This window comes from Rissa tridactyla, chromosome 7 (genome assembly GCF_028500815.1).
Source record: "Rissa tridactyla isolate bRisTri1 chromosome 7, bRisTri1.patW.cur.20221130, whole genome shotgun sequence".
NCBI lineage: Eukaryota > Metazoa > Chordata > Aves > Charadriiformes > Laridae > Rissa > Rissa tridactyla.
In genome coordinates this window covers 10919358-10938033 of record NC_071472.1, presented here as the reverse complement: position 1 = coordinate 10938033, position 18676 = coordinate 10919358, and the positions used below count along the sequence as shown (strand labels likewise).

The 18676-nt window shown below is 44.4% G+C and overlaps 1 protein-coding gene across 1 annotated transcript in view; it reads right to left on the bottom strand.

Annotated features, from left to right (window-relative positions):
- Window positions 1–18676, bottom strand: part of ESYT3 (extended synaptotagmin 3) — a 37694-nt gene that overhangs the window by 612 nt on the left and 18406 nt on the right. Inside the window, exons 5-22 of the mRNA XM_054207732.1 lie at window positions 17655–17721; window positions 16970–17059; window positions 15835–15890; window positions 13007–13127; window positions 11839–12012; window positions 11231–11313; window positions 10719–10767; window positions 9979–10068; window positions 9055–9117; window positions 8891–8959; window positions 7964–8029; window positions 6511–6597; window positions 5536–5685; window positions 4576–5018; window positions 3315–3404; window positions 2614–2745; window positions 1007–1112; window positions 385–434 (exon numbers count right to left, since the gene is read on the bottom strand). Coding sequence (XP_054063707.1) covers window positions 385–434; window positions 1007–1112; window positions 2614–2745; window positions 3315–3404; window positions 4576–5018; window positions 5536–5685; window positions 6511–6597; window positions 7964–8029; window positions 8891–8959; window positions 9055–9117; window positions 9979–10068; window positions 10719–10767; window positions 11231–11313; window positions 11839–12012; window positions 13007–13127; window positions 15835–15890; window positions 16970–17059; window positions 17655–17721 — 1986 coding nt within the window. The remainder of the gene's footprint in view (window positions 1–384; window positions 435–1006; window positions 1113–2613; window positions 2746–3314; window positions 3405–4575; window positions 5019–5535; window positions 5686–6510; window positions 6598–7963; window positions 8030–8890; window positions 8960–9054; window positions 9118–9978; window positions 10069–10718; window positions 10768–11230; window positions 11314–11838; window positions 12013–13006; window positions 13128–15834; window positions 15891–16969; window positions 17060–17654; window positions 17722–18676) is intronic.

The following is an 18676-nucleotide window of genomic DNA, read 5'->3' as shown; positions in this document are numbered from 1 at the left end:
TATATGTTGCTGATCAGAGTATTAATTTAGTTAAGATCTTTATCCAAGTTAAAATTTGTTGCAAGGTTGCTTTAATAAACATAATTCTTTCAATTATGTATCCTAGTGGCTTTTATGGTAACTTAAAATATGCTGAAGACTGTAATTGATGTATAGGCCTCTTATTAAAACCATTTCACGGGGCAGGTATTGCACTAGCAACTGGATTAACAAGCAACTTAGATAAAGCTACTAAATTAGTTCAAGTTAGTCCTGAGCTTGCAGGTCAAATATTATTATTGCTCACCAAAATACACGGCCCTTTTACCCGCGCCCCAACACCACTCGCGCAAACTGGCAGCAAAGCAATCAGCAGGGTTTGGGAGCAGGGAGATGCAAACTTACCACTGCGCAAAACCTTTTATTAAGTCCTCCTGCGACAAGTCGATCCGCACCTTTAGAAAGCAAATTTGACGTCTCTGTATATTATTCAGGGTACAAACGGATGAGCCAAGCTAGCGCTCCTCCCAAGTCAGACCCGCTGACGAGTGCTGGGGCTGCAGCTCGGGCTCCGGGCAGAGGAGGTTCCCGCATTCCCAGGACGTAAGCACAAGCCAGCCTCAGCCCTGCAGCGCAGCTTCCCAGCAGCGCTCCTGGGAAATTCATCACTGAAGAAGCGATTCCCAATTTATTTATTTTCACAGAATCAAAGTTGCTCACAAAAAACTTGGCGAATTCTGGGGTATAATCGTGCATCTTCCTCAGCTTCATGTTTGCACTGTCGGAGCCGCTCCCCAACCGGGCAGCAGCGCTTCCCAGGAAACATGGTTTTATTTCAGGAGCAACCGAATCACATGAGGCCACGCAAGCTCCCACAGGGATACAGCCTGATTTCAGGTGAAAATCTGGCAAAAAGGCTTGTTTCCAGATTGCTAGTTGTACTATTTGAGACTTAGTTCCTGGAGCCGCGTTTCAGGGTCACAGGAATGGCTCTGTTAAATCGGCAGCGAAACGTCTTTAAACTTACCTTTCCCAGCTCCTTCCTTTCCTGTGAAATGAATGGCCTGCTGTTTTTCACTGCGATGTCCAGCGTCCTTTTCTTGACGTCTTCCAAAGATTCAAAAAATTCGAACCTAAAAGTAAAGTTTTGAAAGGAGAGTCTTAAGTCAAAAATTAAAATCCTATTAAGCATCGGTGGCCAGAGCGCGGCGACAGAATACAGCATCAGTGGCCAGAGCTTTAACAGAGAAGGAAGACACAGAAAAGGCAATTCTGTAGTTGGATTTTATTCTGATTGTAAGAAATCCCTTCCAGGCCTCGTGAAAGACTACGACACTTGTTCAGGCTGTTCACCCTGCCAGAGGGAAGGAGGAAAACATGCATCCATGATGAAATGCTGTTTACCATCATTTTCCCCCTTCATGGAAGATCAGCATGTTTTCCACGCAACCTTTTATTACTCAGAGGAAATAGCTGAGCCACCCCCCCAAGTTTACAAAGTCGGCTTATACCACATTAAGAGAAGACAAAGGCTGAAACCTGTGGCAATTAAATTCTTAATGGCTCTGACTCATGCCTCTGGCACACATCATCTAGTGTCAAGTGAGTTTTGTCCACGCTAAATCATCTACGGTCTGCCCACCTGAATAGCTTTTCCTCAAGTCAGAGTTGTAAAACAGGTAATGTGTTTTGGAGCTCAGTATTGCTCAACCTGCTGCGCTTAATTGCGGGTGTACAGGACACCTCAATACCGAGGGTGAGGAAAAAGAGATGATGTTCCCAGCAGCTGTGCTGGCACTAGATCGGTGGAGTGACGTGAGAATAGGCAGAAGCAAAATCCACCGCTCCAGTGTTTTGAGGGTTAAGTGGCAATATTTTAAAATCTTTTCTTCATTTCTGACCTGTGCTAACATATACAGAAAGGACCCAACGTAGGAAAAACCTGAGCCACCCAGGATCCCCCAATATTCACATATTTTCACATATGTGTACCTTCCTCTAAATATGGGATTAAAACGACCTCTCAAAAGAGCTCCACTTCTAAGCATCGCTTCTGTTTGGTTTTACACAGCACAGGTGCCGTTTTAGCGGCAGAGCTGTGGACAGGACGCTGTCTGCAAAGAGGAGGGAGCGTTTTATCCTGTGCCCACCAGTTCTCAATGACAACATCCATCCGCCTGCCCGAAGAATGGTCCGTTCTCAAAGGGCTTCGTATTTCTGCCTTTGGCTTTTAGAAAGGCATCAGAACAAGCACTGGGCAAAGAAGCATGAACAGAGAGAGTAGGCTTTGCGAGGTCCCCAGACGGAAAGACAGACAGGGCGTTCAAGTGGGTAGGGGAACTGCAAAGCAGCAAGCGCAGCCTGCATCCACTGGGGTCGGGGAAGGGGCTGGGAAGAAGGTGCAGCCTCCTGCAGGGGCACAGGCAACACCACAGGCAGAGCAAGGCCAGCCCCAAGCACCTGCAAATCACAGGTAAAGTGCCTTTTTTTTTTTTCTTTTTTTTTTTCCCCAGAAGAACTGCAAACGTTGGCAAGACAATCCTTAGGAGCAACGGGAGCACACCTTAGGGAAGTCCTTTCATTATACAGAGATGTCAACTATTTCAGCAGCAATCATAATTAACATTTTCTTACTTTTCATCGTATTGGGGGTTCAGAGTTTTTTTCTTAACGGAAGTCTTCTTCCTGCTTGTCCATCTTCTATCTGGAAGCAGGTATATACGAACGTACGGATCGACTCCACGACTGGAAGAGGGTACTAAGTTTCTGTTAAAAGAAACACAGTGTTGACATGCAAGGCAGCTTCTCCCACTCTGTGTTTTAATACCTTGTCCCTCGTAGAATCAGACCAACCCTTCATGGGCCAAAAACATTTATCTTGGGAGTTGGAATACAAGCAAATAAAACTAAGGACACGAAGCTAAAGAAAGTTTTTACTACTGAGTGTGTGGCCACTTATCAGGGTTCTTAAATAAACACTTACAAATTCAGTCATAGGTGTCAATCCTTGTCGTGACACTTATTGTGACACTCCAAGACATGCATCAGCTGTCAATGCTGTTCAGAGGAAGTTTTGGGTGGATGGAAGTTTAAGTATCTCCACGGAAGTGAGCGTTATTTGCTGGCCACTCCCGCAGACCCACTTCTGGCACTGACCAGAGCTGCTGGCTTCCACCTGCCTGGGCTCAGCGAAGCCGAAGTCAGCCAATGCTAAGGCACCTCGGCTGGGCAGCGCACGCTGCACGTGGTTCCGCTCCAGCTTTGCTGAATGACACAAGCTCCGAGAGCTCTTCCCCTTTCCTTTACAGAGAGACGCGAGCAAACGTCAGCGTTACCTGCAGCCGTTCACCAGCACGACGAGACTCTGCCGTATTGAAGCGTACCGCACCGTCAGCTGAATCTCCCCCAGAGGCATTTCAGTCCCGCTGTAAGACAGTTGCGCAGTCAAAAGCTTTTAAATACAGCTATTTAACAGACCACATGCCCAGACCTAGCAGCACGAAGCGGGACACAATGCATCTCCAACTAAAACCAACCTTCAGGGCACTATTCCTCTTCCTGGCATCCTACAGTTTGCTACCTAGAAAGCAGCTGGACCACAGAGGCTCCACAGAAACAACACTCGCATTAGTGCCAGCACCGCCTACCCGGCCTTCTGTACAGGTACCCGATTTCTGTCCCACAAGCATAACTGGCCAAAAAAGCACCAAATTGGCCTGCTGTAGATGGAGCAGCAAAGTGCTGGCTAGCGTGTTACACAGCTCCTGCAAGGATGTCTGCGTATGCAAAATGGGACCTTTTCTATATCTCATTCTGCATGTTACTAAAGTGCTTTCAAATCCAAAACATCGCTTAAAAATGGCTTTAAAGAGGTTTCTAAATGAGGCCCTGCTCAGAGCTAGAGAATTTGCCAGTCCAGAAGTACTAGATTGAACAGCTGGAGTTAGGTTTGATGTTCAGGTTGATAACTGCTCTGATGCTCTCTTAATTGATACCGGCCTTCTTTGTTACTTCAGTTCATTAAGGATTCTACCAGCTCCATTCTGCGCCCCAGGAGAGACACATCCTCCATCCTCCTCGACAGCGCAGACTACCTGCAGCCTCAGCACTGCGGGAAGGACACACACGCAAAGCACACCTGTCCACAAAAACTTTGTTTGCAGCATTGTGAGAGGCTTCAAAATTTGTTGGGTAAAACACAGCATCCAAAACTTTAAGCAGCCAGATATGCTCATCAAGAGTTTATGGTTTTACAGAAGAGGGATATTCAGACTTCCAATCTCCTGTTGCTAAAATCATGAGTGTTATGGGACCCAGGATGTTCTGTGTGAGAGGCTCTTAACCAACAAAGCCAACACATGCAGCAGCTCTCAGGAGAGCCAGACAAGGAAACGGTTTCGCTTTACACCTGATCTGAAAATGACCCTGAAATGTACTTTGCTGTTGACTGGAATATTTAGGCCAATTCTTCATAAGGTGATTTGAGACTCAACACTCCAAATGACTTCGCAGTCTTGAATTCAACTGTATGCAACAGCGACCTGTAAAACCTAAACCTTCCCAAGAGAAGAACAATTGAGCTGGAAGAACACCTACTTCTGAAGCTCCAGGTTGCTGCTACTTAATTCAAAGCAAGAAGAAGGCAGAGAACCCAGCGAAGTAACACTGGGTGCAAGCCTCAGCTCCTGTACGACCGGCAAGGTGGGCACCACCGCTGCTCTGGTATGCAACGCTGACGGTGGCTGACGCTCTGCATTTTGCTCGTGCCCTGTCTCATTAAGGCCAGCAGCAGTTTCACTTGGTACAGGCGCTGCTGAACTGTCATTTGTGTCCAGGTCTTCTCTGCTGTCCTTTTTCGGCAGGGAATCAAGTGCTGCAGAGTCTTTGCTCACTGGAGGTACTTTTGAGGCTTCTGGTTTTGGTGGGGAGGCAAACTTCTGCTGGTTTCCACCCTTCTCCGCGACACACACGGGACCTTGCTTCGAGGCACTGACACCAGCCTTGACTCTTTGTGGATCGGGTTCTTCAACGTTCAAGGCCTAAAAATCACAAGGGAAAGAAATGAGCGTGGCTCCCAAAGCACTGGGGTTAATGGCAGCATTACCACGTCAGATGAAATTCCACCACAAAACTGTAACAGCAGGAATCTGCCATTAGAGGTGAAAGAAGCCTATGGGATTAGCTGTGACGTTCCCTTCCCTGTATTTAACAATGTCTAAACACTGATCAAGAGCACAGCGAGAAAACAATTCTTCAGCATCAGTCTCTCTCAGTTTAGCAACTTTGATCTCCCAGCTTAGATTTTCTCAGTCTGACTCTTTATTGTCATGAGGAGATTTTCAGCAATGGCACCGCACTAAATTTTAGGACGCCTCAGGGATACCTCTCAGCTCCACCATGCACTCTTAATTGCGCTTAAAGACCTTGTCACGCTTCTCCTCTCTACTCACCTATGCAGCAAAGCTGCATTTCTCCTCTCCCACCTTTCATCTCTTTTGCCTGGTTACAATCGGATGCTTCCGCTGGGGAAGCCAAACATGGCAAAGAACAACTCACCCGCAACACAAGTTTCATCTTAATGAAGCTGTCTGAACTGGAATGATCAAGCTGAAATCTCTGATCCAGAGTCATGTTTGGGTCCTTAAGTAAGTGGGAGAGACATATCACTGAAGTTCCCAGGGCAGTATCCCGATCCTTGTCTTTTATCTAGGGGGGCAAAAAAAAAAAAAAAAAAGGCGTTTATTAGATGGCAAACTGGAACTGGAGCACTGGGAACAGCAAAGCAAGAAGGTATTTCAGACAGAGATAAAAACTGGCTTATTTATTTCAGGACATACGATTGAGTATGGTTATTTCCAAATGGGTGATGCCAATATTTCAGGAGTGTAACGAATTATTATGTTTGGAGTAAAAATCCCATTTCTAACTATGCAGAGAAGGAACTCGCCGAAAAACTAGGCCCTGGGATTTACTTGACTTTCCTTACTTGCTGTGGGGAAAATGTCCCAGGCAGCTGGGAGGACAACTGGTTTAAATCTTTACAAGCTTTTTAGGTAATAGTTTGTTCAGCCTATTTAACCTCAATACACCTTCTAAGTTCAAATCCACTCCTGTAGCTGAGTGAAAAGCCATAGGACTGTCTGTGAGTGCCACGTACGCTAGTGAGATACAGGATTTCTTAACGAGCCACAATACAATAGGACGCTGGTTAAGAATTACGAAGACTGCAATTTCTGACAGCAAAATATTCATGGCTTTACTACACACAGACCTGAATAAAACCTCCTTCACATTTTGGAGCCAGAAATGTCCCATGTTTTGAGCTAATATATTATGCGTTACATGATCCTAGGCCAAAGGTAGACACCAGCATCAGCTAACAGAGAATTTCCTGGGCAACAAAAGGTGCTTCTTCTACCTTTTAAGTAGGAGGACCCTGGAAACAACCATCACTGAGATCATATCCACCATAAAAGAGGTTTCTCCCTATGGACGTGCACTTGGTCTTCAAAGGAAAGGCTTTTCTCTCACCTCAACATGGAGTGACTGGGAATGAGCACTGTGGACAAAGAAGGTGAAAGCCTGGCCCCATGTGGGATCTTTGCTGAAATTGCAGGTCTGCAACAAGAAGATTGCGGCATGTATGTTAGCTTATTCTGTGAGCAGCAAAGAATACCTGGATGCTGATCACCAGCAAGGGTCACGGTGACCCTTTTATTTTATTCAGTGATGCTACATTCCAGCCGTATGGAGAGAGTGGAATTTCCAGGTCAGAAGCGTGCAGAAGCAAAGTCTCTGGCACAACCAAGACAAATTCCGTGGGGCGTGGAAATGCTGAAGAACGAGTCTGGTGAGCTGGAGCTGGCCCCCGACCAGCGCTGCCAGGACCAGCAGCCTGCCTCACCTGCAGCAAGGCACCGCTCCCTCCCTCCCACCTCTCCGCCCAGGGAGAGCCAGGGTGCTGCTTCCAGCCTGCAGGCACCCAGGGCCACCTCCCAGCGCTGCAGCCAGCTGGAGGGGAAGGGTAGGAAAGCTAGAGGAGCAGCTTGAGGGACGAGTAGGAGGGCACAGCTTCTGCAGCATCCACTTCAAGGATGAAGAGTACGGAAAGCACCCACGGGGGGCTGTGTCTGAGGCTGCTCCATAAACCAGCTGCCTCCGCCAGGCCACGAGTGCTGGCAGCAATGGGAAAGGAGCAGGGGAAAGCTGGAAGTCTGACCTAGCTTGGGAGAGGCAGGTGACATGGTGGGGAAAAGGGAAAGGTAAAAAAGGTAAAGGTGCAAGCAGAACCCAGTTTCTGACTGGAGAAAGCAGAAGAAACAAAGGAAAATAGGTGCCAGTCCCGTATGCTTGCGTGTAACCAACGGGATTCATTCCTATTTGTTGGGTGTCCAAAACACATTGGGTGTCCACATCCAGCCATGGGGCAAGACTCACAGCAGCTACTGGAGGGCAAGACTCAGCTGTTGCTCATAGACTTCAGGCAAAAATAAATATTAAATAATGAAAAAGGAACTGAAAGTCAAGTGGAGGAGATCCAGATATGCCTTATCCAGGTAAAAAACATTCAGTAAAACTTGTGCGAAACACAGGAGCCAGGAGACTCTGATGAGAGAAGAAATGCCAGCTTGATACAGATGACACCCTGCCCTGAGAAAGGATGAGCCACATTGGAGACCTACCATTTTTTCCTCTGCAACCTCATAGCACTAGGGTATCTTGGTCAAAATGACCTTGTGGCCACGAGCACAAAAATACCCGCCCGTACAGTAGCAGATCAGGCCCCTACTAATCAAGCACAGCTCAGTGACACAGTGCTTCCACGTGCTGGTTGACCCCCACCTCCTGGCCTCCGCAGTTATCACCATAACTACAGCTCTTCCCATCAGTCTCACTAGTCCTACCCTTCCTAGGGACTACTTGGCGATGAACACTTTGTATTTTATGGGTGACTAAGGAAAGCAGAAGAGTCAAACAGCCTCACCTTGCTCTTCTGCGTCTTGTTTCCTACCGTGAGCAGGACAAAGGAGGAAGGTTCTCGTTCTGTCTTCTGTAATTTAATACAAGGGGAAAAAAGAATAGGGGGGGAAAAAAAAAAAAAAGAGACGTTTATAGTTTACAGGAACTAATATTAAACCACCAGTCTTACTTGAAATATGTAGCAATTCCTTTCCAAAAGCAGTAATACTGGTCTTCTCGTACCATGCTCTTCTGCACTAGTGCACTACAGCTGACAGTCTGGTCTTGGCACAGTGAGAAAAGTGTACACAACGAAGTCTAGAATTAAGGATTATCAAATGTGATGTGTATCACAGTGCTAGTAACTCATCTAAATTGTAAAGATCGCATTTGGGAGGGGGGCTATTCAGAGAGAATGGGTAGCTTTATCCACTGCACAGAGCCGTGGTTGTGTGTAGCTTGTTCAAGAAAAAAGGGAGACAATTCTTCCCTACACCTACCATTTACATCACAGTAGCAAAATGCAGTATTTTGAAAAGATAACCTGAAGCAAAGAGAGGAGGCAGGCATGACAGAGTGGCTTCCGTATCCCTCCCATCCCAATGTGGGAGATCAAACTGGAACAGCTCAGCATGGGAAGAACCCCTGCAGCAGCAGAAAGGGTAACATGACTTGCTCTGATGTCTGGAGGCTCTTACTGTCCGAAGTATAAAATAAAAATAAAGACAACGCCACACGCAATCAAGTATTTCTGTGCTGCATTCCCCCTTGGACCTCATAGAGTTTTCCTGGTGTGGGGTGGGCTTTCAACACCTATTTTGAACCCCTGGTCACTTAAGATTCTGACAGTGGAGAGACTTATGTTTTTTAACCACAGCTAGCTTCAGTTGCTATGATACCACATAATCCAGAGTGTTGTTTTGCAAGCATGGGAGAAGAATATAAATTTTACCTTGAGGTACTTGTTATTTTTGATCTTCTTTGCTCCACATTCACCATTTGAATATTCAAAGTGGTTTTTCTGAAATTAGTAAAAGAGTATTTAAAAACAATTACTTTGCGGGCTTTAAAAAAAAGGTCAGGAGTGAAGGCTGCCTGAATGTGGTTTACACTTACTGGAAGGTTGAAGGCACTGTCCAAGTAGACTATCAGAATAGCTGTAGACAGACCCTTCTTATCCTGCGAAGGCCAGGAAAGATAAAACAAAACAAAACACAAGGTAGGCATGATCACCCATCAAGGACAACGTAAAGCACAACACAAATTCAGAGGACAGTTTCTGAAAGCTAGCAGCTCTTCAGCTTTCTCCTAAAACTTGCAATTTAGAGGAGCACAAGCCGATACAGCATAGCAGTTTTAAGCAGACCGGTGAGAAGAGGTGTAAGTCTTTTCAATTCACTGGCCTTAACGCTCTTTAATCTCTCTCCTGCAGAACTGACTGGATTCCCCAGTGCAGCAAGACACCCAAACACATGCTCAACCACATACACCAACAGCAGTAATCCAGCGTCAGCAGAGCAAACCCTGGAAACAAATTTTATTCAATTCAGTGGAACTCAAATGCTTTTGCGTCATTATGAAGCAACAGCATCCCTGGGAGATGGGCTTTATCCGAGCAATTCTGCTGGACAAGTAAGACATCATTTGGAACCATGGCCCTACCGAGCACCAGCGCGGGCTATTTGTCTATGACTAGTAGAGGTTACAGGGGTTCTACACAGATCCTAGATGAAGAGGGACGGGAAAAATTATCAAAGAAGGGAACTGTCAGAGGCCATTTTGCAGTGAGGGAAACAAAGCTTTGCTAATTCAAGCAAAAAGAGCTGCCAGATTTGAGTTACTCCTGAATTACCAAGGGACCTGGAGCAAGCAAACGCCCTTCCTCTGCAGGAGGGGTGGTGGTGGGGAAAATCAGATCAAAATTTTGCCAGAAAACATAAAATCCCATGGATTTGCCTGGGGTTCCTAATTTTACACGCTCCTTTGTTGATCGCTGGACATGGATCAGAGTATCTGAATCATTTAAGCAAATATACTCACCTCACGTAGCTTTTCTTGGTCGTTTCCTAGTGAAAGCCACTCCAGTTTTAAATGCAAGTGTCCGCTTGTTGTCTTACTTAAGGGAAACCACTAAATGGAGACAACAAAGAGTAACTTGAGGACTGTGAAGCAGAATAATTTTTGTATATTTGTTGCAGTCTCTGAGACTTACATACAATATACAATATGAATAGTACTTTGAGCGCCTTAGCTTGCATTTTTGACACTTAGATTGTAGTATGTCCACCTACTTAAAAAAAAAAGCCAGAAAAACGAAAATAAGATACCCATACACATGCAAAGCACACGGGTATTTCCAACTGCAGCACAAGACAGGCACCCTGGCATTGTTTGCAGAGCGCTGGGTTGCGGGATGAACCACAATAAGATCGGATCATTTCTTCCCTCAGCAATCGGACTGCTTCACCTAACTTTATCTGTATCCTTGCACAAAACATTTGGTACGCACAGGACAGGAGATACCAACACAAGATACCCCACTGCCGGCTCAGCGCAACCTCAGGGCTGTCTGAGGTTGCCAGCTTGATTGTAAAAATTATTTTAATGGCTACTTCAAGTCTTCTGAGCGAAGGTATTTTCTTTTTGTGAAAATACCACGGTGGAGGTGTGCAAGGAAGCCTTAACCACACAGAAACAACGTAGTAGCAGAGGGAGAGCACAAATGACAACATCTAAGCATACGTCACCAACCACATTTAGAAATGAGCTGTGATCTTTACCTCATCAACAGTTCTGTCATTCATTACATCCACTAGGCTTATAAGCAAGCTGAAAGACAAAAAGCAAACATTTCAGTGTATATTTAGGCATTAGTGTATATATACAGCATATTGCTGCTGGGGGAAGGAGGGGAGAAGTAATCGCCACCAAAAAAGCCCACACTCATCTGTTCCAAATAGCAACTTCTACGCACTACCTGTGTACGTGTGTGCTCGAACGCACTCACACTTCTAAAGTCTCCCCCTTGAATTACTTCCAAAACTAAAATACATTTGAAGTAAACCTCAAATTGTGTAGTAACCATCACTTCTAACGGCTTCCTAGAATTCCCTGCAGGAGTCTGGGCCCATTCTCTACCTTATTCAAAGTTAGCTGTTCTACGAATTAATAACTTGGTATCAATATCTGGACAAAAGGAATATCTTCCTTCGATATTAAATTTCTGGTATGAATAATCTGTGTGTCCTGTTTAGAGGTTACTGGACCCCAAGCCAGGGTCATGCTAATTTACCTGCCCATAAAGTCATCTTTATCTGGATCTTCATCATACAAGTCCACTTCTAAGTCCTGACCAGGCACTTCATGAACAACAAACTGGAGGAGAAAGAGGTACTGATTAAAAATAAAAAGCATTCGCATAGTTTCATACAGGCTGTGGAGAAGAACACGACACCACAGCCGTATAACACATTATGGACATTCCCTGCTGTTTCATGGCTAAACGTATAACACATACAATTGATTATAGGTGAAGACACTTCCAAACCAGTTTGCTTGTTTCTGAACTACAAGCTACACTTCTCAAACTGGTATCCTAATAAGAAGAGAAGAATCAATGCTAGAGCAGACTACAGCTGCGCAGACTACTGCACTGATTGTTATTTAAAGCAGTGCTTTGCACCACCTCCAAAAACCCACATATGTAAATCAGATCAACCTGAATGACATTTCAAGTTTGCAATGTAAATTTGAACTTGTTTAAGGGAGAGAAACGCCTCATCAATCAAGTAACAAGGAAGTCCACCTGCTCCAGTGCAGTCAGTTAAGAGAAGGTCCTCCAAGCACAGGGATGTAAACGGCTGTGCATCCTACAGATGGAAAGATCAAAAGATTCAGTACCTCAAACGTCTCATTCCAAATGGGATTAAGATCTCGGGAAACTGTCTTGCTTCGATACTGCACCGTGCCAACGCGAAGAAGAGCATACGGGTCAGACTTCCCCCTGATTGCACCAAGGAAACTGTCTTTCTGGACGAGGTTTTCAGCTTCCAGCAGATGAACCCTTATTACTCCCTGAATAAAATAAGACACAGAATTGGTCATGAAAATGTGATCTTTGAATAATTATAATATGCTACCTCCTAAAACTAGTTATTTCAGGCAGCAAGGGTAGTCATCATGACAGGTTTGCACAGACATGTATTTTGATGCAGTATATTTCAAATTTCAGTTGTATTAAAACACTTTTCCCAACATTTACCTAGGGGAAAAAAAATATCCCAAATTTAAACAGATACACAATCCAATCTAGATAATTGGGTAGGAAATATTCTTCAATTTATATTTAAAACAGAAACATGTATATGCATACAGGATTACAGCCACAGTCAAATCAAGTGTGGAATGAAGATCAATTCCCACTGACTAAAGGAGGAATTAAGTATCCATTGGCAGCTTATTATTTTATTGCAGAGTGGCCATTCAACTTCAATTTGGTGATGCAAGTTTGCAATAGGGAGCATTCCTTTGTCATTCATTTATATTTACCGTCATTAATGAGCGCCTTAGGTATTTGATGGACGAGGGAGGCTGAAGATTTGGATATAACATTTAGAGATCTGAGTGGGATTTTTTTTCCCTGAAATTTTTTCTGTAGCAAAGAGATGTCACCCTCTAAGCTCCCTATTTATACCCCTTCACATAATTAGTAAAAAAATTAAGTAGTCTGACACTCATTGCTCATATATTTACGTTCTCCAACTGAGGAACTGTGGTATTCTCAAATGAGACTGAAGGTTTAAATTGGTAAATGACCTCAGTGTCTAAATAGACTTCTTATGCCACATATAGAGGGTAGGAGCCCTCAGACCCCACTCCCCCGAATTATAAACTATCCAACATCTGCTTTTATATTTCCCAAATATTACCTACAGGAAGCCTACAATGCACGTGGAAAGAGATGATGAGAGCTGGATCTGCAGGAACCTAACACACTAAGCTTGTGTGCAGCAGCATTGTGGCAAATGTGCAGTCGTTTAACTTAACACTCCTACTGAAAAAAACTCACACGTGGGATAGGGAACCTCAAGTGGGCAATGTTCATGTTCTTCTTCAGAGGCACTGTGATCCTGTTCGGTAGAACCAGACGTGCAGCTATGAAGTCTTGAATTAGTGAGTCCGACATAACACTGCAGGTGGGGGGAAAAGAAAAGGCAACCTAAATCTCTACAATCAATCACAATTTCAGTTAGAATGAAAGAATGAGGCACAGCACAAGACACGGGTGCTGCCAAAGGAGTGATACTGCCTACCTTCACCCAAAGCGTGCCTACATGCCACTGCACATGGGCAGAAGAAACTTACGTGACATTTAGCTTAGAACAAAAAGAAACGGAGAGGACATTTAACACCAGAATCAATCACCAAAGATGGATGTGGATCACTGTGGAAGGCTAGGCTGTCTCCTATCAATAACTAGCATCTAGTCGAGCTGCTACAGAGGAGAAAATGAGCATGCAGCAGACTCTCAAGATCCCTTTCAATCTTATTCCCTACTGTTCTGCACATAATCGACATTGCCTTGTGGCACACAGGGTGCAGCGCCCACTTGCGCACAGGGATGTTCCAGTCTAGGGTTACTAGGACTGGATGTGAATTTGGCTCCAGTAGGTTGTAAGTGATGAATGGGAGCTTAGGCCTTATGATGAGATTGTCGTGCACCCAAACAGGTCCTACAAACTTGTGTGCCTTCTGGGTTTCCTTGGGAATGCCGACACCGGAGACGGACAGGTTGAGGAGGGAATCTGGAATTTTCATCATTTCACAGGAAGCTCAAGACCTTGAGGCAGTTTGGTTTTAGACTTAGATCGCGAGCCCGGCACACACTGCTGTCTGCTCTTGGCCATATGCTGAGACCTTACTGTAAAAATGGAAGGAAAAGCCAGCCACATTCAGAACAAAATGAGTTTGGCTTTTTTTTTTTCCCCCCAGAAGACCAAGCAAAAGATAAGATTCTGTATCTTGATATATTTTGCACTAAGAGGAAAATCTTGTTTGAAGTAACTGGAACTTTGGTACACAGGAGACGACACTGTTTGAACTGAGGGTACTGTCTGTCTTGGAATTTAGGGAACTTTCCAGTGTAATCTAAAATTACGCATTTTTAGCCGTTCAGTTCAAATCTTTTCTTTGGAAATGCTCTATGTGTATGGTGGGGGGCAACTAATTTGACCTCATTCTCCTGAGCAAGAAGCATATCGCCATCAAGGACCTCCAGTACTTTCCAGGTGATTAATAAAAGGATTTCAATACACTTGGCACAAGCAGAAGACAATATTAGCAGAGAAACCTGAGAGCACCAAACATCTGAAAGACTTTCATCCTCTTGATAAATCTAGTGCTTACAAGGCAGCTTCTCAGGGTAAGACTGTGCAACAAAATTGTCACATTTCACAGATGAGGCTAGATTGACACAGACAGAAAGTCCTCTCCTACTCCAAACGTAAAACCAGGAGCCTGAAAGCCCTTGTGCAGGCTGTTGGCTTTCCTGTCAAAAAAAAAAAAAAAAAACCAGGAAGGTTCCAGAATTGTCCCTTCTCTCGAGTCTCGGGGTACGCCCAACTAAACACAGCTTGTACATCAGGACAGACGACTGCATCCAGTTTCTTTACTCTCTCTTAAGTAAGCCCAGTTCATTTGAAAGGGAGAGCTCTTGTTCAACCTGTACTTCAGCCTGTTCATGGTCAGGCATGTTTTGCTCCCGGCTTTCATGTGTAGTGCTGATGGACAAGCAAGGGTTTCTGTGTTCAAATCCCTGTGAGAGAACCAGGGAGCAAAAATTTAGGACACCAAATTTGCACTTAATTATGTGAGAGGCTGTAGGTTGGAACACCTACATACCTTCTTCTCCCTGCAAGCACTAAGGAAAGCTGTGTTAGAAAATAACAGATTCATTCCTCTGATAAAAACTGGAGCTCTCAGGGCAAACTTCAGGGCAAAAGGCCACTCTGGCCTCAAATTAGAAAAAATAAAAAGAAAGCTTCCTCTCACTCAACATCAAAGGTCTTCATAGGCCCTTTAATGCATAAACTGGTACCTGAAGTAGCCAGCCACTTCCGATGAGTCTGCAAACCACGAGTTGCAGGGGAAGAGAGAGGAGCCCAAGTATCTGCATTTGCATTTAAAGGGAGAAAGGCAATGGCTGAGTAACAAAATATATTTTGTTCTTGTGTAACAGATTTTCTCCTTACACTGAAGAACAAGGAAAAAGCAAATCTCCAATCTGGAGAAACAAATTGAAAGTTACAGTACTGAAAACTGCTAAGATTTTCATCCTTGCTGTGCAAGTTTCAGGTACGAGATGAACCCAAAAGGCATTGGGGAAGAGCTACATTTTGTGAAGAACTTCAAGTGAGAGCAGATTACACAGGAAGAGAACACTTCTAAATCTGATGCAGTTTTTTTTATCGTGGGTTGTATTTCAGTTTGTCAGAGGGACTGCAACTCTGTGATACCTTGCCTTTTTTCTCTTTAAGGTAAACAAATCTAAGCACTGACTGCCAGTCACCTAGATCTACCTCATCTACCTTTGCAAGTAACTGGCACACAGGAAACGGAAGGACTTGTTCTTTAGTTTATAGACCATTGCAGCTTTGGGGATTTACTATTTCCATCTGAAATCTCAAACACAATGAAATGATTGAAGCAATTCTGACAGAACGTAAAAAGCACCCTCCTCAGGTTTTGCAGACTCCACAGCCAGACAATGATGGGATGAGTATCAGCACACCTTTAGACGAAGCTCTTGAGAATAGCTTTAATGATTACCGAAGAACACCATCCCAACTTCCAAAGGCTTTTTAAAGAAAAATGAAGTGAAGCAAAGTAGTCACTCACTTAATCCCTGGGACATCCAGGAGGTTGCTCATGCCTGCCCAGTTGATTTCCAAGTGCTACAAGAAGATCGGGGAGAAAAATTACACAAGACCATTACAATTTATTTCAGAACAAATGCAGAATTTAAAGAGGAAGCAAATGTTTCTCGAAGAAAGCCAGCTGTTTAAAGAAAGCAAAATCTGCACCAGTAAGTGACTGCATCTATACATTAAAACTAACAGCTGGTAGGAATTCCCTTGTCTGTTTTACCTGCCATACCCGAAATGAGGGTATCACTGGGACTTATCCTGCAAGCACAGGGAAAGACAGCATTCAGCCCCTAGCAATGGCCACTGGCAGATGCCCTGGGGTCACGCACAGTAAATCCCACAGCTCTACCTAGACTTTGAAGTTGTTTCCTCATCCTTTCACTCGGGGTTGGCCTGTGCCCTGAGGCAGAGGCATTTACAAACACCACCTGACTTCAGGAGTCTGTATTTCTAGTCACAAAATAAACAAAGAGGTTTTTTTTTCATGTGCTAAAATAATACTGCTATATCTAAACACAAAAACACCTCATCCAAGAGCAAAAATGTATGACGCCCATGAACTCAAGCAGAGCATAATCTACAGGCAAGCAAAGCTGTGTGCTGTAAGATAACTGGTTCTTACAAAACTAGAAGGTTTCTCATATTTTATTAAACCGCAATTCAGCTACAAGGCACATGACATCAAACAGGCAAGGTTTCAAAGCACAACCATGACTGAATGGTCTCCAAGACGACTGCATTTAAAAATCTATGAATGGGAAGATTTAAAACCCACCTGCCAGGAACCTTGCAGCAAAGGCCTATGAAATGGCCACTGTACTGTCACCATCAGAAAGTCCTCCCATTCTTAGAGTGAAGCAAGTAACTTTTTAGGCACTACTGCAAGAGAATAGGGTAAATTCATACCCATCCTCTCCTGGGGTTTAGGAGGAGCATTGAACAATTGGGAATTTGCTATTCAAACACCTGCACGGTGGGGCATTCACAGTCAGGCAGTTTGGGTTACCAGCGTTGGAGAGCTTGTGTCACTCACTGAAGACCTACCCATCCATTAAGACAGAACAAGCATCAAGAAGGCGACAGAGCGCAGTTCACTCCTGACTCACCGGTTTCTGCAGAAAAAACAAGGTCACTGCTCCAATAAAAGGTGCATCGGTTAGAAGAGGTTCCAGTATCACCCGCAGCGTCCCATACAACTGCAAACAGAATAGACCAAGGAAAACTGAGCACGAAGGTACTCTCAGGGTGCAGTTTCAAAATGGTGAGCTTCTCAGTGATGGAGATAATTTTAAAAATCCCACTTGAAATCATTTTAGTAAAAGTCCCTCCCCCCAAGCCATTGCTATTGATATTGGGCAAAGTTTTCTAAGTTTGTGGAATCTCCCTGCAATCCTGACTGCCATACAACGGAGTGATCTGCCTATTAGTTTTCAACATTCCACGAACAGGTCATTGGTCTGATCTAAACCATTTATGAACACCCTGACAAAACTGGCTCTTTTGAAGTTCTCTACCAACACGCAGCTCCTCTGAACTCCAGTGGCAAAAGGTGGCCTACAGAAGCTTGATGCTCTAGCACCGACCTTAAAGCGTCACACTAAGAAGCTTAAAGGTGGTATTTAGGTGCTTTCCAAGGAAGGCACAATTTCCCCAGCCAAAATATAAGGAGATAAAGCCAATCATTCCAAGCTGGCTAGTTGATGGTTTCCCAGTTGTCATGACCTCCCCGTTGAGACATGTTACCTCCTGCCAAACACAGCCTTGAACAGACAACATTAGCGCTGGACGCACCTGTACGCCTTTCACTCCAAGATTAAATTTCGATATGTCCATGTGAATCTCACAGTCCCCTATGTAACTGAAAGAAAATTCTCACATTATTCCACAGTTTGCAATAATTCAATGAGAAATGTTGGGCTGTACAGAGTATAAAGGAAATTAGTTTAACGGTTGACAAGATGATCCCATGTGCAGAGATGGATTTTCAAACGACTGAAAAGGGAAAGCTGAACACATTGAACAAGGGTCAGATCTTCACAAGAGATCTTCACCCTGCAGTCACCTGGGATATTGATCTACCTGCAAGATGTCAAAGCAACATCTGTATTTCAAGGTTACTTTTGCATTCTTAAGACTGGCAGTTGGCTGAGGCAAGCTTGCTCCAAGCAGGTGATCAAAAGGCTCATTCAACATTCAAAGTCAGAGCAATTGCCCTCTTGCTCCCTTCTCTGCCAAAGGCCTGATCCCACCCCACAACCTTGTGACACAGCTCCCAAGCTGATGCAGAGCCATCCTGCCATTACATACAGGGTGTCCTCACCTTGCCCACAACCAAAAAGCCCACTTGAAAGACAAATTCATCACTAAAAATAGCCCGGTTTCCTTGAGGCTGGATTAAAAGACGACGACTTAGATCAGATTTTGGTCAGTTGCCATAGAGAACATCAGGCTTTAAATAAAATGAATGCTGAGTGCGGTACTTTTGCAATTTGGAAACCACCTTAAGCTTAATATAAGTAAAAACATCACTTTATGCAGAAACTGATAGCCACTCCCCAGGGAGCAGAACCTAGCAGATTTGTTGATCCCTCTGGCAGAGAACAATTGAAGGGAGCTACCAAGTTCCCTTTCAGTCCTCTGAGAAATAGCTCTTTCTGGATGCAGACACACAAACACCCTGCAGGTAATGCAGGGTGTAAAGGCACCGCAGCATAGTGAATGTGCTGCGCTTGCCACCTGCGTGCATAATTTCACTCCATAATCAAAGCAAAAGGACAAGATTTTTTCTCTGACCACATGTTTATGGGCAAACA